Source organism: Marmota marmota, unplaced genomic scaffold, assembly GCF_001458135.2.
Source record: "Marmota marmota marmota unplaced genomic scaffold, marMar, whole genome shotgun sequence".
Lineage (NCBI taxonomy): Eukaryota > Metazoa > Chordata > Mammalia > Rodentia > Sciuridae > Marmota > Marmota marmota.
The window spans coordinates 10,953,633-10,979,885 of NW_026000242.1; the positions used below are offsets into that span (position 1 = coordinate 10,953,633).

Genomic DNA, 26,253 nt, shown 5'->3' on the forward strand with positions numbered 1-26,253 from the left:
CCTGATTCATTTTTATTAGGTGCCAGGTTAGGCACAGTAGCCTGCCAATCATATACCATGCCAGTTAATGGGAGGATATGTAACCCATAGATGGGCCCCAATCTTCTTTTCTCATGCAGCATGTGTTCTGGGAGGAATTATTCTGTCTGTTCTATGGGTCCTTACCCAGGCGCTGAAGCGCTTCCCCAACAGCAGTGCCACTCTGCTACCAGCCCAGCATACCAGAGGACCACTCACAACCTCTTCAAGGTATAATACATGGGACCTGAGCTGAAGGAGAATCTCTAGCTGGCAAATGTTTTTGGCCCCCTTGGGTCATTGGCTTGCTTCCCAGCCTTTCCTCCTTGGCTCTCTGGCTGATCCCTTCCAACATTGCTCTGAGGATTTCATCCCATCTCCCAGGAAGTCCCAAGACTAGCAAGATTCTGGCTACCTATGTCTGGGCTTTGGCAGCAGGAAATTAGCTGCTGGCCCCAGCTGTCAGCTAGAGTGGGTCATTTTCTCAGCAGTCAGCTAATGCAGAGGCACTTCTGATTGGCTGAATGAGAACAAAACCATCTCTCTACTTCCCCATCCATCTACATTCTACCCCCAAAGCAAAGAAAGATGCAGGCCTTCCTGTTCTTTAGCACCCCAAGCTGTTGGGGAAGTCACTATAGCCAGGAGTTTTCTCTCTATTCCATGACACTGGGCTTGAAGCCACTGCAACATCCTGGAAGCAACACCCGGTAGGTAGCAAGTGCCCATTTCCTGAAGGAGGAGTTGTAAGTATTTTTTTTTTTTTTTGGTGTGAGAGGCTATGTCTGTATTTTTTTACTCAATGGCATTAATTCTATGTTCTGAGGCTTATAAATATTGTCTTCTGAGACTGCTTACATCTTACTGAAAAGCTGCTCTGTGTGCAGGACAGGGCAGCAGCTGAGCAGTTTCTGCTCTGGGTTCATCAGATCCAGCTGTTGGCTGCACTGATTCTGAGCACATTTGAGAGAAGGTGTTGGGGGGAGGGTTCAGCAAAAATACTCTGCACTATGGAATAAACAAAAAGGGCAGTAGTCTCTCCTTTCATTTGATATAAAATTCAAAGCCTTCTCCCAGCCTAAAAGACCCTAATTGTGGTGCTGGCCTCAGGCCTCAGGTCACCTTCTCAGAAAGGGCTCACCTGATTTTTTTACCTAGCGAGGCTCCTGTACTCAGGGCCTACTACATTACCCTGTCATAGTCTCCTTGCCTTTTTCTATTCATTTACATTTTCATTATCACTGGCTAACTCTTCTCAAAAAACCTAGCAGATGCCCTCTCTCTCTTCTGTTTCCTCAGCACCTGGGATGACCCTGACTCACAGAAAATGTTCCCTGCACAACATATTTGTCACATGAACTAGCGAGCGTTTGACCTGGAGATGAGAACACTGCTTCCAAATAATAAAGCTTTGTCATGAGAAGGGAAAGATAGCCTTTCTCTGTATGGCACCAGTGATATTAATTATGAGGGTGGGGCCAGATTGCAGTTCCACGTGAAATAGCTAGTCCAACACAGTGAGAGCTTCCTTGGTAGGGGAGCTCCCTGTGGCTGTAGGCTTTTAAGCAGAGGCGAGACAATCTCTTGGCAGGGATGTTGTAATGGTGTGGATGAGGTTCCTCGATAGAGGATGTCTGCAAGTCCTCTTCAACCACAAGAGCCTGTCATTCCAGGTCAGACATTCTACAATGCCCAGCACATGATACAGGTTCCCTCATGCTACTCTCCATAATGTCCACCGAGGACTTTTTCTGGAAGGCTAAAATGCTCAATAAAATCCCATCTTTGATCATTGACCCTTGTGATTTTATTTTTCCATGAAAAATAAACACCTTTTAACTCAATGATTCTCCACATGCAGTGGAATTCCTGGGGTTCTTGTTAAAAACTGAGAAGCTGGGGCTCCTTAAGTCTTTGAAATCAGAATCACTGGGGATAGTCTCAGGTCTTCCTTTCCCTAAATCATACCGAATTAAAGCCGATCCTATGATCCATCATCAAGTAGGAGATGGGCTGCTTGCCCTGATATTTTGACAAAACAGAGGTGGCCTGATGTACTGGATAGATTGAGAAAAAGCAGACTTGTCCCTAAAACCAAGGAGTCCCTCAGGCCACCACTGCTAAGAACTAAGACTTCTAGAGCAAGTGAGGTGCTCCTCAGGTTGAAGAGAGAGTGCTGGCCTCATTTACAATAAGGGATAGGCCACAGGACAGATGAAAGGTTATTCGAGACAAGTCAGAACTCATTCCCTCTTGGTGGATGTCACAGGAGTTTTCAGTTCAGGAAAGCTAGAGGGACAAGTGTCATCTCCTGCATCTCATATGTAACATTTCATGAAAGGAAAAGTAAAAAACCTTTGGGTGTCTATCTTTGCCACCATTGTCCCCTGACCTCCTTGACTAACTCGCCTGTGTCCCTGCATGCTAAGACAGCTTCTTGGAAGCAGCCTCCTCACAGACTGGGCAGTGAGACTGCAAGGCTGGGGCTGTCTGTCTTCTGTGGTTCCTGGTTTGGGAGAGGGTGGTACTTAAGTGGGAACTCACTTGCCCCAAGACAGAGGCCCATAGATACTTACATTCTTTCTTTCTTTTTTTAATATTTTGTTTTAGTTGCACACAATACCTTTATTTTATTTTTATGTGGTGCTGAGGATCGAACCTAGTGCCCTGCACGTGCTAGGCGAGCGCTCTACCACTGAGCCACAACCCCAGCCCGGACACTTACTTTCTTGTGCCTTAAATTGGGAACATGGTTCTCATGCCTTACAGCTGCCCAGGTGAGCCAGAGTCATTGTGCCATGAGATATGGGTGTAGAAGTTCCCTCTTTGTCCCTTAACCCTCCACATGACTGTCAGATTCTCAGAACAATTGAGCTGGAGTCTGATTCACTCATAAAACCCCACATGTTTATTTGCTCCTTCCTGGAACTTGTTACACAGATGGCTGGTCTCAGGGGCCTTTGAGAGGTATCGAAGGATGATAACAAACAGAACATAGTTGGCCAAAGAGGACCTTCTTTCATTTCTATCTCAAGATCCCCTTGTAGCCTCTGTTAGGAGTAAAGGTTGTTGTGTAATTGGAAGACCTTGTTTCAGAGCTATGCATCTAATGATTCAGAATGTGCCTCTGTCCTCAGAGCAACCACCTTCCAAGTTCTGCAAAAGCACTTTCCCCTCCTCTGCCTGCTGAGGATTCTAAGGCAGAAATGGATTTCTTAGGACAGCTGATAAAAACAGTGTTCCACATGTGGGAGGAATGAAACTCCTTTGGCTACAGCTCCATGAGATCAGGCTATGAATGTGAGGTCCAATTTAAATGTCTCTCTAGGTAATCAGTTATCATGGGAGATGGAGGGAAAGGGCTTTTGACACTTTGTTGGACACACAACATTAAATAAAATTGAAACACGCTGGAGAATTCACATGAACTGTTATATCCTTTAATAATGCAAAGGTGTAAACTTCATAAAGGCCTCGCTGATTATCTACACAACAATGTTAGCATTCTTATTAGTAAAAAATGTGATCCAAACCTGCTGTATAAATATTCCAAAAATGAGCAGAGAAACCCCATGTCATGTGGCATGTGGACAGCACTAGCGCAGGGCAGCAAAAGTAGGGTGGCTGGGCAAAGCAGGAGTGTGCGTTCCTGTGGGGCTCTCTGAGGGCCGCTTTCTTAAGGATCCCTGGCAGGGCTGGGGGTGGCAGCCTTCCTTGGGAACTCAAGTGTTAGGTGGGTGGAGGGATGCACACTATCTCTGTCTTTTGAAGGCAAACTATTATAAACCACAGCTCTGTTTGCAAGACCCCAAAGTTTTTCTATCTGAGGGTTGTCCAGCCCTGGGATGAGCTGAGGGATGTGCTGAGGGCACAGCAACAGTCAGGCCTCTCAATATTTAGAGTTATATCAGATATACTAATGCTGTCCCTTTCCTCTGGGTGGCCTGGGACCAGACTGAGTCTGACCCCAGAGCTGGCCCCCATAGGGTAAATATGTGTGACTTCTACCCAGGGTGACCAGAAGAACAGGAGAATTATGGAGGGGATCTCTTCTCCCTCCCCACAGCTCTCCCTAACTGACCTGTGATTCTCATGTCAGCCCTAGGGTACCATGTTCCTCTCCCCAGTGCTTTTCCCTGTGCCCAAGAACCATCCTGCTTCACTGCCTGGTGGGAAGAGGGGTCTGGGCTCCAGGAGAGAGGTTTGTGGCTGGGCAAGGGTGATGCCTGCCTGAGTTAAGCCACGTGGAGCTTTAACACTGAATACTGGGGACATTGGTGGGTGCCAACACAGGTAGCTTTGCCCACAGACCATAGCTCAGGGTCATTTGAATTCCCAAAGGGAAAGGCTAGTCTTTGAACATTAAAACACAACTGAAAAAAAAAAAAGAACCAAAAAGAACAAAACTCAAACTTCTGTGGAGATGTTCAGAGATGAGATAGGTAGAATGATGGGTGACCACAAGTGGGGAGGGAGTCTTTATTTGGTAGAAAGTCCACCCCCGAGCATACAAGCTCACACTACTGGGTGGGATTCAGCCCTGCATCTCCAAATGTCCAACCTCAGAAAAAACATCCACCTCTTCTCCCGGGTGAACTCCCCAACAGCTGACAGGAGCACCTGGCTTCTCATGAGGGTTTTCAAAGTGTCACTGAATCAATTGACCAATAGGGAAGCTACGGCATTCTGGTAGAGCTGACAGGCTGAGCCATCCCTGATTTAGTGACACTTTAGTGGGGCTGAGTGGTCTGGGAGTGGCCTGTTCCACCCCCTTTTCACTTCTGAGTATAACAGTGAAGGCGGGAGTTGGGACTGGTTCACAGTGGAAGCTTCCAACCTGCCTGGTGTACAGGTGATTATGGTAACAATGTGGGTCACAGCTAGACCACAACCCCCAAGACACAGAGGTCTGTGCTGATCTGCGATATGCTGCTAAGCAACAGGAGAATTACCCCTGCTGGGAGACAAGCACCTTTCAAAGCCAGCAGGTGTTGGGCACATTGTGTCTTGGCCCTGTTCACAGAAACTGCAGAAGATACTGGTTATAATACCAGGACCAAAGTACCTCCCAGAACATTCATCAGCCTCAGAAAATATCCTAATCGATTCAGCTTTTTCCACTTCATAGGCAACAGGGGGGTTAATTTGCCCATCATGTCAGCAGAGTGCTCAGGTGAATCACCAAATCTGGCTCTTTAAACTGGGGCACTTAAATACTTAAATGCAAGCCAAGCCAGCTATTAATTGAAGGGCACAGGAGGGGCACAGAGTTAGAATGAGAGGGGGCATGTGGCGATTTCGACAATCTGAGGAGAGCTGTAGAACCCCAATTCTTCCTCTGCTACATTTTAGGTATGAACAAAAAAATTGCAATAGGTAGCAGAGACGCAGGAACTTTGCGGGGGGAACCTAGCCCGATGCTTCTTTCAAAACATAGTATTTAAAGAAAGAGCTCTCAGATTCTTTTTACTGCCATTAAAAAGGGGGCAAACTCCTTATGAAGTGGCACAAATATTTGTGAATGGCCAAAATCAGGAGGTAAAGCTTTTCCCAATTGCAAAGCCTTCCTCTTCCACACACACTGCTCGCTCAGCTCAGTGGCCGTGCTGGGGCCAAGGTAGTCCTGACAGGTTCTTCCAAAGGGGCACTCATCGCTTTCATAGGAACCGGGCTTTTAAGCAAATTTAGTTTTTGTGTTCAAGTTCCTAACAGAGCAAAAGAAGAGTCACTGCAGAGAAAAGCAATGAGACAAAGGTGTAGGATGCAGAATTGCCTCCCAAGGTAGCTGCAGTATTAAGCAATGGGTCCCCAGAGAGAATGTGGTTGTTTAAAAATAAATGTGGCAGTGGGGATGTCCCAGTGACGTCCAAGGTGACAAGTGTAACGACAGACACAGGAAGGGGAGGGAGGGGGAGAGAAGGAAAGAGAAGGCAGAGACAGAAACAGAGAAAAAAAAATAGATAAAAAGAAAAACAATTAGGTCAAATATAGAAAACACAAGAATTCAAGGTTAATTTAACTTAGTAAATTAAACTGACAAAGGTTAGGGAAGAGTTCAGTGCGGTATCAATACCACAGGCCAGGTCAGAAGCTCAGCAAGGCCAGAAGCAGCACAGCAGGGTTAATTGGGGGAGGTCAGGGGCCAGCGAGCAAATGAAATTAAAGTGAGAGAACAGGAGCCTCCACAGTGAAATCCCAGGGTCTGATTAGGGCAGTGTTACCTCTTACTAAGGTGAAGCCTCAGTTGCAGCCAGCAAGTGTATGGTCTTCTAGTCGCTAGTGATTTTGCCTGAAGCGGTAGAGATGCATTGGATGTCTGCGCTAGATCAGCAAACTGTGCATGAGGTGGGGGCTGCCTTGGTAGCGCTGAAGCAGACCTGTCTTCCTACTGCACAAACACCGCCATTGTGCTGCTGTTAGAGTCCTGTGCACCTCACCTCCACCACCCTGCTGACCACAGCATTCAACCACAAATGTGTCTTGTGATGCAAAGAGGTTTTATTCTTGGACAATAATACAATGTCCAGGAACTTCCAACCAAGCAGAGCCACCTCCTTCTAAGTCCTGCACAGTAGACCTGCACAGCCATCATGGATAAGGTGAGCAACCCTCTCCGGCTTAGTGGGCACTTGGATGATTCACAAGGATTCTGGAGGACAAGGTCTCCCTAATATTTTTGTGTCTGACTCCCAAATTCCAGAAGTTGATGTTGCTGGTAGTATCCAGCACGGGAACACAGCCTGCCTAAGTGACTGCTTATGGGGGCTCACCCCAGGGAACAACTGCCTTAAGGAATCTGTCTTGCTGCAAAGAATTTACTCAAGCCTCATATTCTCCAACCTTCTAAGTGACTGCAAAGGCAGGACAGATCTGGACCTCACATCCTATGTCAGTTTCAAAGAAAAACTGACCAAATAACACAGGAAAGAAGGGGCGAGGAAAAGCAAGTCCACCCAGATTTGGACATCCTAATAAGCAGCAATGAGAACATTCCTCACCAAGTGCCTTGACTTCTGCACCTGTAGGGACACGCCCACCCCAGCCCGAGACAGGGAACCTTCCTGTCCACGCTTCGATCTACAGCTTAAAACTCACCTGCCAACTTGCTGGAGGCCCCACGTGTCTCCCAGACATATCCATTCACACACAAGCAACCATCCAGAATCACTCACCGACCTCTTGTTTTGTTGCTGCCTGACTATATCACTTTTGCACACCCAGCCCTGCATTTCAAGCAGCCCACACCCCTTGTGGCCTGTCTCCCCCTGGAAGGAGCAATCACGACAACTGAGCCAAGGAACTGGCAATCTCTACAGATGGGACAGGCATAATGGGGGCTGCCCAAGACTGTCTTCCTACCACACCTGAACATGGCAGAGTATATGGGGTCCCCTCCAACAGCTTGCAGCTGTAAGATCTATGTCTCTTCTCCTGCCTATGGTTGGCATTTGTCTGGTCTGGAAAAGCAAAGTGATAGCTGAAGAACTTTTTCTTTGAGGGATTTGGCCCATGAGAGGACTGGTCATCAGTGGCAAGGTAGCTAGGCCAGAAAGCAGAACTATCACTTTATTCCCACACTTGAGTCCATCCTGGATCCCTAGAGACAGATCTGCATCTCCTAGGAGCTCTGCCACCTATACAATCTCTAGCAGACTGCCTGCCTTTCATGGATGGTGCTTTCCAGCATCTGTCTTCTCCACTTGTTCCATTTTAAGAGGTTCAATTTAATTTCCATTTCAGGGGAGAGGCCCTTGGCAGATAGGATTTGTCACTAACTGGGCACCATCTCTTCCTTCTCTTGGGGTCACCATAGAGAAGAGATTTGGACCATGGTCATGCAGAGAAAGCCAGCATCATATAGAAAGTGCATAAAACAGTTATGTGTTCTATTATGGAATGGTAGATGGCAGATAAGGTCTCATAATGGATCCTTACTCAACCAGCATCCAAGGCAAGGCAGGAGCTGGGCATTTCCCATCTGAGGGGTTCATGGACTGGTTAGCATCGGTCCTTCAAGGCCGAATGAGACAGGACCTTTTCCCCAGGATGCTTGGCCAAGCCTTCCTGGGGGTCCAGTACATCTCAACCCACTGCGCAGATAGGTACAAGGCAAAACTAAGCTTGGCTGGGCAACCAGTCGTGAGGATGGCTGTAAGCAAGCAAGTTGTCAGGGTTGTTCAGGCGCATTAGGAGGAGCAGCACTTGTGCATTAATTCAAAGCGGAAAACTACTAGAAAGCGGAGGCAGTCATACCTGGGATGGCTGTGGGCTGGGCCGAGGTCTTGAACACAAAATGAGCTGCCTTGGACTTCCCTTGCTGGTTCTCAGCCACCACATACACCTCGTACTCAGCATTCCAGTCCAGGGACTTGAGCATGACATGGTCACTACCAGACGGGAGCCTGATCTCTGGTTTCCACTCGGAGGAGATCTTCTGGGAGAAATCGGCAGGAAAGATACCAGACACCAGAAAGTTTTAATAAAAATGCTGGTGAGACCTGCTAAAAGGCAAAACTTAGGGAGTCTAAAACTACAGGTGTCAAATTGCAAAAACAGGAAGCAATAAAAGAACATGGTCCTTGTTCTTTATGAGCCTGAAAAATGCACAGATGGGGAGGTCAACCTTGAAGGTTTGCAAGTGCCAGTGTGCACAGGGCCAACACCCTCACTGTCTCAACACTTTCAGGGCATGCAGGGGCTCAAGCACATTCCCCTTTGGTCCAGTCTACATTCTGGAATGCTGGGCACACAGACATGAGGGCTTTTTAGAAGTGTAGTTAAATGAATACGCTTCTTGTCCTATTTCAGAATTCTGCTCACACTCAGGTGTGTGATTCACCTTTCTGACCTGTGAGCACTGCATAGACTCCAATTTCACTATCAACACTCATTTATTGAGCACCCACTTTGTGCCAGGCACTGACCTAAAGGCTGTCTACACATTTTCTCATTGTGTCTCTACAATAAGTCTACAGGAGGTTTTTGTCAGGCTCTTACCAAACCTGATGATGGGGATGTGAGAGGGAGGGTAGGTAAATTCCCAAAGTCACTCTGTAGTCAAGGTTGGAGCTAAATCCCTCTGGGCCCAAAGCTGTGTAGGGTGCTTTCATAGTAGGGAGCTCGGCATACATCTATTGAAATGAATTTCAATATTATTATTTATTCTACACAATGTGACTTGGTCTCCAGCACTGTAGCTGAAGGGATGAGGTTCTGCTGTCAGGCCTGACCCAGAGATCCTCAGAGGGGCCATGAGGAGCACCCCACAAGGAGGGCCCCACACAGCATTGCCTAGGGCAAAATGACAAGCTTGAAGGCTAGGATTCTGGGTGTGTCTTTTTTTCTCAGCCAGCATTCTCTGGTTATTGCCTTCACCTTTGCCAATGAATTTGCACTGGATAGGAGTTTACAAAGCCTTTGTTAAGCAAGCGCCTCCTTAACAAAACAGTTGTGGGAAAAGATGCAGAGGCCTCTGAGAAATCTTCATGTGGTTCTGATCACAACCTCCGGCCCTTTCTCGAGGCCTGTGCCCTGAGATACATGCTGGACACACAGGAAGGTCTGACAAATGCTTACTGAAAGACAGGCTGCTCTTCCGAGAGCAGAACATGGCAACAATGGAAGGTGGTCCAGAGCCCCACAGGCCCAGGGCTGATGGGAGTCATCTTACAGCAAAAGAGGTCTTACCAGGCAAAAGCATTTGGATCAGTCAAAAAGACACCTTTAAGAATGTGATAGTGCCCATGCCAGGGCCTGAGACTATTACGGGGAAATGCTAGAAAAAGTTCTGATTTCCTAGCGCCTAAGCAGGATGCCTGGGCTGTGCTGTAAGTTAGCTTTGTGTCTGCCACTACGGGGTCCTGTTTTCATTTAAAACAAAAAAATTGAGCCGTCTGTCTGTACTCTTCTTTCTCTGTCTTCCTCAGCAAACATCATTACAGAAGAGACAACCCGACTACAAAGCAAATATTCAATAAAGCAAACATTATGTTATATAATACATATTAATAATACATGATAATAGTTAGCAAACAATAAGTTTTGAAGTGAAAGGGAGAGGGTGGTTAACATTACTGAAATCTAAAATAGCTCGGGAGTTTTACTCCGGTTGGTTGTCTTTCTAACACAGTTATGATGGCTGGCCCTGGAGGTGGCCTCTTGTGGGAGAAACTTCTAGCTGGAGCCTGCATCTTAGCAGAAACTGCAGTTACCATTTATAGAGGCTTCCAAGTGCCACACATACTTCAGATTCTTTGTAGACAATATTGTGAATCTTTACAACTTGGTAAGTTATTCTATCCCCATTTTGCAGGTAAACTAATGGAGGTTTTGGAAGATTGGGTGACCTAGTCAGGTCTTATGCTGGTACATAGTAAAGCGGAAACTGGATGCCTTGCCTGTCTGGCTCTAAAACCCATGCTCTGTCTACTGGGCCACATTAGCTTAACAATGGCCAGAGGCAGTCCATCCTACCAGTCCATCTGCTTCCAGTGGAGTGTGCAAAGACCTGCCTGGTCTTGGCATCCTTCTCTGCCCTGAGGAAGCATACAGACCTCTCATTCTGTGGTCCCTCTGGGCTGGGCCTTAAAAGGTCAACTGAGTTTTCCCCTGCTATATCAGATCACCCTGGCATGACTTAGAAATTAAGTGGGAAGCTGGGCTGCATTGACAGCCTGCCCACTGGCTGAGAGGAGTGCCTGGAAGGCTCTGTGCTGGACCAACTCTCTAGAAGCCTAACTAGCTAATGACCCAAATGTCACTTCCACCTCAGGGGCTGATCACATGACAGAGAGAGGAAGCCAACTTCCTGGAAAAAGCCTTACTTGGGAAACTTGAAGAAAGGAAGCTGCTCTCTGGCTCATTATTTTCTATTGCTAAGAAACTCTAGCAACAGGCTGTTCCCAATGCCCAGAGACTGTCTTAACATCTCTTAGCAACTCTTGTGGTTGATGATGAACAAGCATCGTTGGATTTGGAGAGGTTGGGGGTGAAAGGTGGAATGCTGGACATCTTAGATGAGTGATGAGCAAGACAAAAGAAGAGGCTTAGAGCCAAAGAGCAGGGGAAGGGAACGGTGCAGGCTTAGGATCTTAAGGCAGCTTCAGGCAGGGGTAAGAGCCCAGGCTCATCAGTTACTTGAGCCTGAATTCAAATTCCAGCTCACCCAGCTGGGTAAGACCTCCAGCTTTTGATGCAGCTCTGGTTACTTCACCTGTACAGTGAGGAAAATTTCAAGTCCCGTTTCACAGGGTTTTTGTGCAGAGAACACGCCTTTACATAACTTTATAGAAAAATTTAAGAACCAGGAAAACCAATCATGGTGTGGGTCTGTCAACACCACAATCATTTTAAGTGTTTTCAAATGGTCCGATGGTCTAACAGTTCCAGATGGTCTTAGGATTTAAAACCCTGTGAGTTTTAAATCCTCAAGTGCCCATGAGTCAGCCATAGGACACAGTACAAGAACTGTCTCACTCCAGCCTACCTGGGCTTCATATGGTTGTCCCTTCAAAGGACAAGGCAGGTGTCAGTGATGCAGGGATGGGGTAGAGTCTGGGGTAGAAGTCTACTCACCGCTCGGTACTTGACCAGATAGTGTCTGATGGGGGAGCCGCCGTCGTCCTGCTTGATCAAGTTCACCTTAATAGAGTTCCCGTCCTCTCCCATCTGCCCTTCGAGTTTAGGTGCACTGGGCTCCCCTGAAACAGCCAGTGAATTCACATGAAATTTTGGTCCACAGAATGATAATCAGATCCATCAGAATGGGATATAGGGATGGGAGGGGAAGGCTGGGCACTTTTCTTGCTTTTTCACAAATTGAATGATTAAAACACAATAATACAAAACCTCCAAGTTCCACTTAGTTGCATCACTCAGTTGTAGCTCAAAGGGAGTGTGTCTTTTGTAAATGTTCTGGGTAACACTCTCCCTACCAGCACTCTGTTTTACTAACAGGGTTTTCCTGTCTCTCTCACTGCTACTTTCATTTCCTTTCAGCTGCTCTCACACTGCAGATATAATTTTTATGAGCCTGGCACATCTTGACGGACAGCCTGAAATATGGGAAAATGTAAGTGTTTGAGCAGAAAAGTTACACCCATAGAATTATTTTTCAAAACAGTCCAGTTTTTCCCTCGGGTACATCACTCACCCCAAAGGCCCAAGGGTTTGATCCAATGGGATTGAATGCTGTTACATTCTTGTGACTAGCTTTTCATGAATTAAATTTTATTGTTTAGAATCATTTAGGAAAATAAGTTTCCAGTTATGATTAAATAAAGCACAAACTGCCACAGGCAAGTTTCCTGTAACTCTACGGCATTTATGGCTCAACTGAGTGAGTGATAATCCTCAGCACTTCAATGTATTAAAGCAACAGTCATTAAAGTACTTTCTCTTTGTGAGAGGGGAGAGAAAGAAATTGGTTTTAGCACTGCTCAACAGAAAAGGAAAAAAGTCAATGTTTTTCTTTATGTGTAGTATATGCTTGCTCAGACTGAGGCGCTATGAATCCGAGTTTGAGAAGAAAGATGAACTTGAATGTGAAAAACTACCAGGGCTAGGATGGCTCTTCTCTAAGACGCGGATTTACTTTGAGAGAAACTATTTTGTTAGTGTATGCTGAAAGCAACAGGTGAGAGATTATCTGATATCAAGAGTAACAATTAAGATTCAACACACTTGGGAATCCTGCACTTACTGGGAGGAGCCACCTCCATTATTATCTCTTGAGCTCAGAGAGGAGGCTTGGGGGAAGCTATGCAATAGTAACCTTATGGGTGAGTCCCTCTGTCTGGCCAGGAAAACAATCACAAACATGATAGAAGAGCCAGGAAAAGGCTGTCACTAGGCTGTGGACCTCATCACCCCACTCTGCACCACTGGCCCTGTGGGAGCGGGCTGCTGGCAGAGGCAGTGTTTAGCTTGGCCTCCTTGCCCAGTTACTTTGTGAGCCTCCTCCCTTTGATACAAGGAGGAGCTGTAGAGAGCTAACATAAAGCCTCGCTATTTAGCACATCAGGCCAGCAGCGCGCATATCACCTGTAAGTGTCCAGTGTCAAAAGAAGCTCAAAGTGGAGTCTGTTTTAGAGTAGGCAGGAGCTCTGTGTAGATTCTACAATGTTGAACCAATGAAAGGAGGAGACACCGTAGAACTTGGTAGATTCCTTTCTCTGACTTAATTAGGGTAACCTTCTTATCACAGTTAGACTGGAACATTCCAGGTTTTACCACTGCAAGTTTGACATCCCAGGAAACCCCTCAGGCCCAGGCAAGCTAGGACGGATGGTGACCCTGACTGATGGGAAATGTACCTTAATTGCAACATGCTGTGTGTTGGATGTGTATCTGCCTTTAGGAAGGAGGTGATTTCTATCAGGCAGTGTCAGTGACCCTTCTAACACATCAACTAGGCAAGGACCACATGCTCCCCCAGGGACTCCTTGGGACCACTCAAAAATGAGTTTCTGGGGGCTGCTTTGCCTGATGCATCTCACTCTTTCCTCATGGAATGGAGTAGTGTGGGTTTTCAAGGCTGAGTCAATACCATGAGATGCCTTCTCTGAACTCTGCTTCCCGGGAGCTGTGATGTCATAGCCAGGTTACCACTTTTTGCATGTCTGCAGCATGTGGCCACTGGATGGAATACTAGGGTTCCTTCCAGCTCTGCCACGTGGTGACACTGTGACAGGGTCACCGCACTAGAGTGATCTCCCAACTACGCCTCTGCTATTACTTACAACACCATGAAAAAATGAACCTATGATATATGCCTTCAGCCAATTTTAGGGAGATATACCCTAAGATTGACAATTCTATATCTCTAAGGCACAAAGTTGTCAACTTTTGCTGTACAATTTTTGAAAACTTTTCTCAAAAATGTTCTATCTTTGAAAAGAGAATCCCAAGCCTCTTTAAAGATACATGAACAAAAAAAATCTCTCCAAGGAATGCTTGCAGAATCCAATGGCCCACAAGAAGAAACTCTCTCATGTCTGGATTTGTTTCAGAAAAAAAAATATTATTGGAATCACAAGAAAAGCCCCTAAAAACTGTGCCACAGTTAAAGTTCTAACATTTACTATAGTTAGAACACTATAATTTGCTACCATTTTATCTGAGTGACTACCATGTTAGTCAGATGTGTATTGTTTTCTCATAGAATTTTAAGAATTTTCTATCGTATAATTTTTAGGTGTATTATTTAGAGTGATTTTCCCACACAATTTATTCACCAAATATGTACTGTGTGTCTACTAGATACCAGGTAGGCTGTCTGGCAATGAAGTCTTAAAGATAAGATATGCTTTTGCTAGGTAAATGAAAGAACATAGTTATGATCTTTTAAAAAAATCATGAGACTCTTGGACTTAAACATAACCCTTCCTCTGACAGTATTCCTACAGGAAGATCATTTTCAACTAACATCATCGAGATTTTGATAGACTTTGTGGCTCTATAACTTGCTGTAAGTACAGTAAAATTTGGATAAAGCAATTGTTTACTCAGTTGTCTAATTCATCTTCAAATGTTTACCACCATCCACATTTCTTAAAGGTTAGAAATGGGGTTAAAAAGCCTTTCCTAAGCAATCTGCACAAAGCCAGGCTTGACAGGGAAGGAGTCACTGCAGAAGCAGTGAGAACCCAGCATTCAGGAGACTCATTGCTTAATTGAATACATTAGCAGAAGAAATGATTTAAAGGGTCCTAAGGTTCTAGGGTGGCTGCTGTGATTGAAATCATTATGGGCAATTTCAGCAAAACCAATATGGCAATTATTTGTAAATGTTGGTTTGCAATTCAGCAGCAATAGGCAGGTTGTTCTGACAAGACCCCTGGGGTTAATTATATCCTTTGAATTTAGCTTCAGCTATGACTCAAAATTTCCCCCCAAATATTTTATGCAAAGACGAAAGTAGCAGTACCCTAAAAATAAACCTTGACGATAGCAAATATGAAATACTGGGCAGTTCTAGTATTTTCTAGCAGGATGTGAATAACCAGCTCAAGAAAAAAAAGAATGTGCCATAGAAGCACACACTATCAGATATATCATAGGCAGTTTTATGAAATTCCCTCTAGAAACCATAATTGAAATGTATATTTCTGGCCATGCAGATTGTAGGTTCCTCCTTTGTAATTACTGGGCTTCTCTGCTCTTAAATCTGAGTCTGCTTCAGGCCCTTCTTCCTATTAGCAGGAGCCATGGGGTTAGGAACTACTGCTGGATTTATGAATCCCACAGCACAGATGATACATAGTATAGGGTGTTGAGAAGCTTTTGTTAAATTTAAAATGAAACACTATTCTGTTTTTGACTCAAAGAAGCTGAAGCACCAAGAGCTATACATTTTGCATTAAATGCCGAGGTGCCAAACAGCTATCTTCCAGAAGGCTTGATCTGTTCTCTACTCGTCCACTTTATTTTCTCTCCCCTAGGGACCCACACAAAGTTTCCCGGTTTGAGTGTTAAACCAGTGATGGATGTAGAGCTTGCATTAAAATCTCTTATTGTTACCATCAAACAACATTGTCATACATTAAAAATAATGTTCATTTTGTTTATCCTGACTCCTGTCTCCTTTGGTTGGTTCTTTCTTATAAGCAATTTGCAACTTGTGTAAAACTGTTTTTATTATTTGCTTTTAAAAAGCCCAAAATGTACGATTTAGCTATTCAGATATGAAGCCTAAGTCTATTCCATTTTTTCCAACTCAGAAACATTACAATTTCATCAAGCAGTTATTGATAGGTCCTTAAGAGATGAGCAAATTACTTTGGGGAACTGGGATTTAGATTTATTAGACCACCAATTGTCTTTCCTGAAAACAGCTCTTAGTTGTAGATATAACGCAGATGAATGTGAGATCCAAGTTGCACACGTTCTTGGGTCCACATGATTCTCTCTGATGTCTCTCTTGGTAACCTACCTGGCTTTCTGACAGTCCGAAAGAGCAGACTGACCATGCTAAGGATAGGTATCCATTTGCCTTCAGCATTGTTCCCCCCAAATCTGGCCTCTGGGGTCAGGTGTCCTATCTCCTCTCCAGGATTAAGGATAGGCTTGTGCTAAGTGACCTGACTCTGTCATCCTAGCTCCTGGTTCCAGGGGAGGCCAGGATACAGAATATATGGGTACCGACGTGGCCAGTTCCCCAGGTTCTACAGAGAAAGGATGCTTAGTTCTCCGGGACTGAGCTCATGGAGGCACCTGGCCCATAAATCCTTTTCAGCTCTGGTTTTCTTAGGAATGGTGAATGTGCTGGAGGTGGGGTGGCACATGGCAGCACAAAGTACAAGCCAAGCATCGACAAATGAGCTCTGACAGACAGAACCACAAAAATACCAATTCCCTTCTCGTGGGTGTTATGAAAACACCAACAGATTAATTGATCAATTACCTTTTTTTCATCATCCTAAAAAGAAAATATGACCATGAAGGTATGGCTTGTGGTTATGGGGCTGATCCAGGCTGAGGAAGTTACGACAGAAATAACTATCACCAACAATTAACTTGGCTCCTGCCTCCGCGGCCGCAGGGTGGTGTGGGGAGTTGGTGCACATTTTCAACAGCATCTCATGGACATTAGATGGGTTATTAAGAAGAACGAACCTTCTTAATAATGTTCCCACCCTCATGCTGGTAATCCTAGGGGAACTGGCTGCCAAAGCCAGCCCTGGCCTCAGTCTCTGCCCACAGGATTTGGGCTGATACATTGCTGCCTCCTCCTTCAGACTGTTCCCACTAACTCTCTACCCTGGGAGCCACCAGTGTGGGGAATCCTTAGAAATAAAGGCAATTAGAACAGAAACTCTGGTGAAAAGTCTGTGTCCACCTGCCAGAGACCGTGGCCATCCAGACACACAGCTGTAAAAAAATAAAGGAGGGTGTGGAAGGGATGGTTAGTGATGTTTTCAATCTAAGAAGGAAGAGTAGGTGTTAAAAGAGTTTAGTTCATCAGAATCAGCATTTCCAAGTCAGTGTCAGTAGCTAAAGAAAAAAAAAAAGATCATTATGAATGGATGGGGAGGGAGCCATGCTCAACATGCAGTACATGACAGAAGGGGTGCAGGAGGCTTTGCATCGCACACATGCTGGCTGGGGAAGGCAGGGGAGTCCCAGTTACATCCAGTCCTCAGCAACTGATGGACAGAATCATGGCTCTGGGAGTCACTGGAAGTCCTGTAGTTACATGAGGCAATGATGGCAGAATAAACTTCTCCGTGGAACATTGAAAACTGACTTCTGCCATCCTATTACAGTTGCCCATGCTTTATCTGTCATAAGCCTCCACACCCAAGCCCTGAAGGCTCAGGAGCCACCTAATCATGGAGGATGGTGGACAGTCCCTGTTTTACCTACCTTATTCATTCAGTGCTGCTGGACTCCATAAACACTGTCCAATTGAACTTAAAGGTGGATGGAGCATGCAGCATATAATAAGTGCATCCTAGGCAAGTTTTTTATGTGGGTATGGAGAGAGGGTGGATAGAGAACCCTGGATTTCATACATTGTTGGGTATATAACTCCCTGATGTGAGAAAAACCTCCAGCTCAAAATTTTTGAATTCAGGTCTAATTCATCTTCAGTGCTTAGTAAATTTCAGGGAAAGGAAGTGATAACTGTCCTTCACAAGGGTTTATTTATCTCCTCTGTAAATTTTAATTGTCCTGATCTCTGTATTCCCTTAAACTTTATTATTAAAGGCCACTTCCTACTGCTGCTGGTGGCTCTCCTGAGAAATTCCTGACCCTTGCAGATGGCAGGAGAGGATCGGTCATGGATGGGAACATAGTTTGATGAGGGGTAATGATAGCTTTAGGATCCCATAAGGCTCTCAGTGATTTTTTTTTTTTTTTTTAGTACTGATCACAGTTTTTACTGATGGCCAAGATCACTGCTAAGGCATGCATCTAGGACAACTATAGAAAACATCTTCTAATATTTCTTGTTTTGTTTAAACGTTTTAAAGAGTTCTCTCTTTGGAGGAGTAAATAAGTTTCTATTTTAATGTTGTGCTTTGCTTCATTCTGAATTATAGCATTTCACAGAAATGACTAAACCTGTTTTAAAACATAAGCGAAGGAGTCCCAAAGCCAATATCCAGCATCTGCTCACAATTAGCATCTCAGGGGGAAGGGCCAGATCTTTTTCCAGAGCATCAATGTATGGTTTGGATATGAGGTGTCCCCCCAAAACTCCCACACTAATGCAGAAATTTTTGGAGGTGAAATGACTAGATTATGAAAGCTGTAACCTAGTCAGTCCATCTTTGTTTGAATGGACTGACTGGGAGTAATTGTAGGCAGGTGGGGAGCAGTTGGAGAAGGTGGGTCACTGGGGTATGCCTCGAGGGGGTTCTTCCCTGTGATCTCTGCTTCCTGGCAGCCATGAGATGAGCAGCTTTCTTCCTCCATGATCTTCTGCCATGATGTTCTGCTTTATCTTGGGCCAAGAGCAATGCATTTGGCCGACCATAGACTAAACCTCTGAAACCATGAGTCAAAATAATCTTTTCCTTTGCTAAGTGGTTCTTATTGAATATTCTGATCACAGCAATGAAAAGCTGAGTAATATAATCAGTCACTGAGCAGTCACCACAAGTTTGAAAGAATTCTGCTCCTGCTGGTTGCCAACTTTAGGGAAGTACTAAAACTATAGTATTTTGGGTGGAACTTGAGTTTAGAAAATCTTAAGTTTCCAATATTCTCTGCCCTATGACTGACAGATCAAGATAATTTTTGAAGGTAGGTCAAATCTTACTGTGTACAGCATCAGGTGTCCTTCTGGGGATGTTCCCACCATATTTCCTATGATGTAAATATCAAACGGTTCTTTTTGGAAACAAGGGTGGCTTCTGTGCAAGTTCAGGAGCCTGGTTGTAAATGGGACTAGAGCAGGGCTAAGCTGCCATACCTACAAAGCAGAAGTCCTCAGAGATGGTAGATAGTAGATGTAGGATGAAGGAGAGGGAAAATACATAGGGCTAACACATGTGGGGAGCATGACATAGAAGAGACAGGGAACAAAAAACATGCGAGACGAGCTGTTGATGGTTTTGACTGTGTGGATGTCGCCCAATCAGTTCTCAGAGAAGTGAGGTCCAACGGGAGAACCCCTTGCATGCACGGGCACACTGGGTGGTTATTGGTGTTAGTTTTGCTTTTGTGATCAATGCAGCCTGTATGTATCTCAGGGCGTGATGTGAAGTAAAAATGTTCAGTTAGGAGAGGGGGATGCATTTGACTCCCAGGGCAGGTTCTGAACAGGCGTTCAATTTTAGTTAGGGAAGCTGTGAGCAGAGGCTTCCTTCTTCTCTCTTTATGGTAAGTGAGAAATGTTTTTAACGAGGTTGTGACAGGCACAATATTAACTAATTATTTTGTCACCGCTATGTGCTTAATTAGGCTATAATTTTATTTCCTTTGCTGCAAGGGTCAATCATGTGCTTCTTGATTACACGGAGATCTCCAGTCATGGTAATTGCCAAGTGACTTTTGCTTGATTTGTCCCCCCTGCCTGGGGGAGGGCCACTCTTGAAAAGTGACACCTCAGTAATCACAGCCAAACTGCTCTAATGCAAATTCCTATTTCAGAAAGTCCTCAATTTGCATGAATTGTATGAAGCACTCTCACTGGTTCTGAACAAATATAACCTTTGCAATGGAGTATTTCTCTCTGCCTCACTTCAAGATTGCAAACATTTTCATGGGATTGTGATTAATTTTAGAACAATGGTGGGGTATAGAACTTCTGGATATAAAGTTAAATAACAATGCTATAGGGCTAATTACAAACATGTTTCTGGAAAATATTTTTTATGAACTCTCTGGTAAAAATTCAAGTTTGCAAACTGTACTGTGGCTAACGTGGCTTTCCTTAGAGAGCAGCTGGTGTGACCAAATGTCTTGAAGCAAAATATTAAACCAAAGACAGTCACGTTATCTAATTGCCGCTTTGGACAGTTGTAAGGAATGATGAATTCTGGGTGTGAATTGAGAACAAGAGGAAAGCTCTCAAGTGGCTTCTTTTAGGATATCTGAAGTGGAAAGAAATGAGTGGACCCTTGGTGCCAGGCTGTGGTCCCAGATTTATTTCACTAATCAGAATAAAGAGTTTTACCTTCTGTTCACCAGCGTGGACGACATCATCAGCACCATGCAAGCCACATGACAAAGTCACATGATACGCACGCACATGATTGGTTGAAAGGAAAGTGGAGGAGGTCACATGGAAAATACAAAAAAATTAAAAACTGATGTAAACAATGGGTAGGGAGAAAAATCAACAACAAAATCACAGACTAAATAAAAGGAGAAATCAAATTAAATTAGCAGCATATTTAAGAAACATTGGGAGGACAGTAAAACTGCCCAGAAATAGGAAAATAATAAATCATAAAGAGCATTTGGTTAACAACACCAATAAGCATTAGATACAGCTGCAACACTGCATATTAATACACACTAAGGAACATGAACACTTGTTCTGAAATGGGGAGGTGTTTCTGTCAGGACCCAGATGTCAAAGTCAATCCAGGAGACTGTTAAAGGAAAAGAATAAAATCAAGTCATTATTCACAGACTCCAGAAATGTCTCAGCATCCTTGGGAAACAAAGGTGATGAAATAAGCCAAGGGCCATCAAGGTAAAGTCCTGAGATTCTTAAGGTGAAGACTCTAAGCCCTGGAAGAACAAAAGATCGCATTAAATTAAGAGAGGTCATTTCAGGTTTCCACTTGTTAACAGGGGGAGGGAACAAAGGCTGAATGGGGCTGGGTGGATACAGCCCAGAGATGCTGGCTTTGAGGGTCTGGTCTGGCTTCCCTACCTGCATACCCACAATTTCCTGACCTCTGCTAAGACTCCCCAAGGTCAAGACACATATAAAGGAAAAGGCCAGAGCATATCAGGGAATGGATTTCCTTCTGGCAGCCATCAGGGAATGGCTCTGTCAACACTAACCTGGAGGAATTGAACCTCTGGCTCAGTGAGCTGAGAACCTGGCATTAAACAAATGCCTGACAGCATGTGGATGAAGTTATATCTCCAGACATTAGGCTGCACTGATAGAAAGTGAATGTGATATTCACAATGTAAAAAAAAATACTTCCCTATGTTCATATACGAATATACAACCAATGTAATTCCACATCATATACAACCAGAAGAATGGGAAGGTGTATGTATAATATGTCTATGTGTGTATAATAATATGTCAAAAAATATTCTACTGTCAAATAAACAATAGTCTTTTCATTTGGATTCATCTCTCTTCCTTTCAGTTCTGTGTTGTGTCCTCCATTCCAATTTGGGACTGAAGGATCTTGACCTCTGAAAAGGCATTTTGGGTTTCCCATCTCAACTTTCACAGGCCTGGGGAAGATTTGGTTACTGCAAGTTGAAGCTAAGGGGGAAGAGGGAGATCTATACCTTTTTGCAAGAGGCACACAGCTGGTTAGAAATAATCAGAGAGAAATTATTTAACCAAGTTCTGTATGGCCTGCCAATGTAAACTACCAGAATGTGCACTTCTTATTGTCCTTGGTTTCCACCGATGGTGTCCTACAGGTGCCCAAAGTTTCTCTTTGAATTTTATTTAGGATACTTTTATTCACTCATAATTATAAGTGAATCTACACACACATGCAAAAATAGGAGATGTTTTTTATTTTCACCCTTACTGATTGATGATGGATGGAGTTTTGCCTGCTTATAGCTACTTTGCTGTTAGTTCCACTGCAAGTCACAGGAGCTACATTTTGTCTTGCTGGGGAGGAGTCTGTCCATGCTAAATATAGGCCACCGCCCAATTGTGGCTGCCTCTACTTTATCTCAGGATCCACTGGAACCTATGATTTGGGTCAGTAGACAAGTGGTCCAAAATAAACAGATTCAAACTTTCTTCCTTTGAATGTCACAACTAAGCATTTTGTCTGTGGGCGGCAATGGTTGTTTAAAAACTAAACATGACAGGGGAGAAACACTTCATTCCTTCTTTAGGAAGAGTCTGGAATCAAGGTTGCATTTCACTGATAGAGAAGACCAAGCAACAGGGAGATGCGTTAACTATGACACAGGTGTGCAAATACATCACACACAGCTTTCTCCTACTGTGTGTAAGGGGGGGAATAGGGACACATACTGCACCAGACTGCAAAAGGCCAGGAGGGACACTGTAGAAGAAAGGGTGCTATTAGCTGCATTCCTTTACCAAACGCAAAAAGAAAACAACCACCAACAAAGAAACCTCATCATCCGAATTAAACCCACAGCTCATTGTCACCCACTCGGCTCTGCTGACAAAATGAAACCTCAAAAGCATCAGGAATTAAAATTCATCACAACACACACACGAAGGGAACACCAAGAAAGCAGACTCTTAGCTGTGTTCTGCAGTAGAAAAAAGAACCATTTCATGCATCACACAGAACCAGGAAACCCTTTTCTTCTCTGTTCAATGTCTCAGAAGCCTTGGCCCAGGGAGCAGGAGCTGTACTGTGCATACCTGCTTTCTGCCCTTTCCCTCTGACTCGGGCTGAATGGGATGTATCTTTGTGTGTGTGTGTGTGTGTGTGTGTATGCGTGCGCACGCGCACACCCAGAAATATTGTAAAACTTGAAACCTCCATTTAGCTTCGGTGTTTAAACACTACAAACAAGCACATACACTCCTGTAGCCTAGCCAGAGGATGTAGGTCTTCAACATATCCGGCTTCATTTTAGAGCACCTAAAGGCCAGCTTGGAACTTGTACAGTGGTGATCAGTGTCATCTTTACACAATGGGAAAAAAAACATATGGTCAGGCTCTTAACTCTACTGTCAAGGGTTGAATTGCAGCACTTTCATCTGGATTTTCAACCCAGAGGGAGCCTGGGTTAGGTTTCTTCAGTCCAGGTCCTTCATTTTCTAGAACTGCAGAGGAAGCCTGCAAGAGACAGAAGGAAGGCGCTCTGGCTCACTTCCTCAGAGTGTACTCTGCACAGTGAGACAAAGGCAGCCATGCTGTCAGAGGCGACTCCTTCCTTCTCTGCACCACTCTCCACCTTCCTCTAAGCAGCTGCTTCCTCCTATTTCTTTCCTCTCTCTCAGTCGTTTGGGATTTCTTCATTAGTGTGCGCTTGTGTGCATGCGCATGTGTATGTATTTCAGAGTGGGCAACAAAAGCTAGTAAGGAGTTGGCGTTCTTTGTCTGCTCAGAGTTTCCCTAATCCTTTTCTATTTTTAATGTGAAAGTCAATTTGCAAAGGCCTCCTCAGGCACAGAGCATTCTACAAATAATCACCCTGTTCTTTTGAAGGTGCTTGGTTTGCTCCCGAGGCCAAGCAGATAGCATGCTTAGGAAACCATTCTAGGCAAGAAGCCTCCATGCACTGACAACTATTGCTTTTAATAAAAGGAAAAAAAACCAAGCAGTATGGCAACCCAGAAGCTGGCTCTCCAACAAGCAGCAATCAGAGGTGCAGCTGAGCTCAGCTCAGCTCTGTACTCACTAGACAGTACTGAGGATGTAAGGGCAGGAAGAGGCCAGGTTGCTATGAAATGTGAAGGACAGAGAGGGTAACAGAAAGGTGAAGGGAGATAAAATCTTAAGTCTATATGTATACACATGTATGTGTACATGTATTTTTAAAAATTTAATTTAACTTCTTTTTTGGGGTACCAGGGATTGAATCTAGGGTCACATAATCACTAAGCCACATCATCCCCAGCCCTTTTTATATATTTATTTTGAGACAGGGTTTCACCAAGTTGCTTAGGGCCTCACTATATTGCTAACCGCTGGCTTTGAACCCATGATCCTCCTGCTTCAGCCTCCCAAGGGCTGGGATTACAGTGTGCACCACTGTAAATGGCTACATATATTTTATATATGGGTATCATAAAGAAAAGACAGAAATGATGAAGGGATATTCTTTCACTCCCTTCTTCCCTAATTTATCAATACTAATGTAAATATTTTTAAAAGATTCTCCAAAATTTTGCTGACAAAGGACTCACAGCAAGGAAAAAATACACCCCCTTTTATTTATTCTTAATAATAATAATAATAATAATTATTATTATTATTATTATTATTTTGGTGCCAGGATTAAACCCAAGGGTGCTCAACCACTGAGCCACATCCCCAGCCCTTTTTATTTTGAGATAGAGTCTTACTAGGTTCCTTATAGCCTTGCTAAATTGCTGAGGCTGGCTTTGAACCTGCAATCCTCCTACCTCTCATCCTCCCAAACTGCTGGGATTACAGGAGTGCACCACTGTGCCTGGTCCCCATTTATTCTTACTATCAATTTCAGCTGCTACAAGTTGGATACTCAGTTTTGTATGTTTTACATTTTTCTTTAATTTACACAAACACCTGAAAGGTAAGTGGAATCCGCCCTTCATTTTAGAGATGACAATCCTGAGATTTGGGGAGTTTGAGTGACTTATCAGAAGTTGTGGAGCTGTAGGCAGAAAGAGCAGATTGGGATTTGTGTTTCCAAGGCCTGCACTCCTTCTGCTATAGCACACTGCCTGGGATGGCACCGCGCATGTTTCTGAGTCAAAAAGAGAACAGAGGGCATCTGAGCTTGGAGCTTGAGCCACCTTTTGAGGCTGAGCCCAAACGTCAGTGGCTTCTGCTGTACCAGGGAGAAGAAAGCCAGCTGGGCAGGGCCACCCTGCCTGTGTACCTGCTGCTGTGTGCTGCTCTAAGTCCATGCTGGCATCCCACCCTGTACTTGCTCAGCTGGTGTCTCACTTTCCTCTGCCCCCTCCCCCCTTCCCCCCCCAACTAGGCTCAAAACTCCAGAGTAGGAGGCCCAGAGCTCTCTCTACTCGTGGGGATCCAAAGGAACAAAAGATCAGAGAAGCAAAATGACATGCCTGGACATGAGTCAGACTCAGCCAGTGGCACAGCCTGAGGCTGACCAGTTGCTATTCTTGCTGGGCCAGTGGTACTGATCAGGTGGGCAAAGCAGAGATTGATGAATGCTTTGATGTTTGCTGCTTACTTTAGGGGGATGGATGGAGGCTGACCACAAAAAATTACATTTTAGAGAGGGAGAAAATCAAGACTCACTTGCAAAGGGTTAAATAATTTGCCTAATCACCTACTGCCAGTCACACCTGCATGCAAACACTGTTTATTTTCCAACAAATATTTATGAGAAATATATGCATTTATGGATAAAGCAAAAGCTGTAGGCTTCACTATCTAATTTCAATGTTTGAGTCCAACTATGCCAATTAAAATAAAAGGTAAAACACAGCACCTCAAAGAATTTTGTACGACCCTGCAGAGCAGATATTTTTCTTTGTAAATTCTTTTGGCTTCTCCAAAATACCAGCTTTTGTCTGGCCCACTGGGAATTCTGGAGGAGAGGTCTGGCTGTGGCAGCCTTAGGGAGTCTGTCTGCAGAGTTTCCTGTCCAAAGCAACGTTCTCCCCTTTGGGAGGTAAGAGAGACCCTGTGTCTGTTTCTCTTTCTATTTGCTTCCCTATAACCTGATGAGGCCTTTTGCCAACAGAGTTGAATTATCACCTGGTCAAAAACATAACAGTAAGCAGAGGGTGGAGGCTGGTAGAAAGCAACATGCAGAGAGATGGATGAAGAAAACAATACTCACTAGCTGGTGAAGACAATGGAACAAGGGTAGAAGAGCTAGCTGGAGCCGCTAAAGAAAGAAAAATAATGGTGAATAAAAAAACAAACAAAAAAGGGGAAAACAGATCATGGAGGTACATAGACAATGAGTGAAAACCGGAAGAGGCAATCCTGGGGTGTCAGTATGAGGAACTGAAGCAAATTAAAGTTGGGAAGGAAAACACCATGCTTGGAACAGGTGGCCAGCAGACCAGCAGAGCAGGGGTCTCCCTAACTTCAAACCATGAACCTGAGCGCCTGCCAAACTTGCTGTTCAGGTAAGGGAGCCAGGAGCAGCCGCAGACCTCAAATCCAGGCTGAAAATGAATAGCCAATTCAGCAGGACCAGCTGCCTCCACGGGATCAGAGGGACAGCAGGAAAGTTGAACCTGGACCTCAGCTTAAGGTAAACATTTAGAGGAGACAAAGACTCCAGTTTTTTAAGTCACATTCTACATGGGTTTATACATGGGTACATATTTATATATATGGCACATACTTAGAGTAAAACCTACATGCCTCACTCTCTAATTTTAATAACTAAATGAATGGAGATGCTTGTTCTACTTAATGACTGGTTGAAGTTCATATAGATGATACT

General features: G+C 44.4%; 1 protein-coding gene across 34 annotated transcripts in view; it reads right to left on the minus strand.

The window, feature by feature from the left end:
* Window positions 1-26,253, minus strand: part of Ncam1 (neural cell adhesion molecule 1) — a 65,503-nt gene that overhangs the window by 8,609 nt on the left and 30,641 nt on the right. For 8 of the 34 annotated variants that reach the window (XM_048795891.1, XM_048795882.1, XM_048795888.1 and 5 more), the window contains 2 exons: window positions 11,593-11,717; window positions 8,272-8,449 (listed from right to left, as the gene is read on the minus strand). In XM_048795891.1, the coding sequence (XP_048651848.1) occupies window positions 8,272-8,449; window positions 11,593-11,717 (303 nt within the window). Of the gene's footprint in view, window positions 1-709; window positions 5,804-8,271; window positions 8,453-11,592; window positions 11,718-20,143; window positions 20,147-25,635; window positions 25,684-26,253 lie in introns of all 34 variants that reach the window. The other 26 variants (XR_007344573.1, XR_007344571.1, XR_007344570.1 and 23 more) reach the window with 10 other exon arrangements.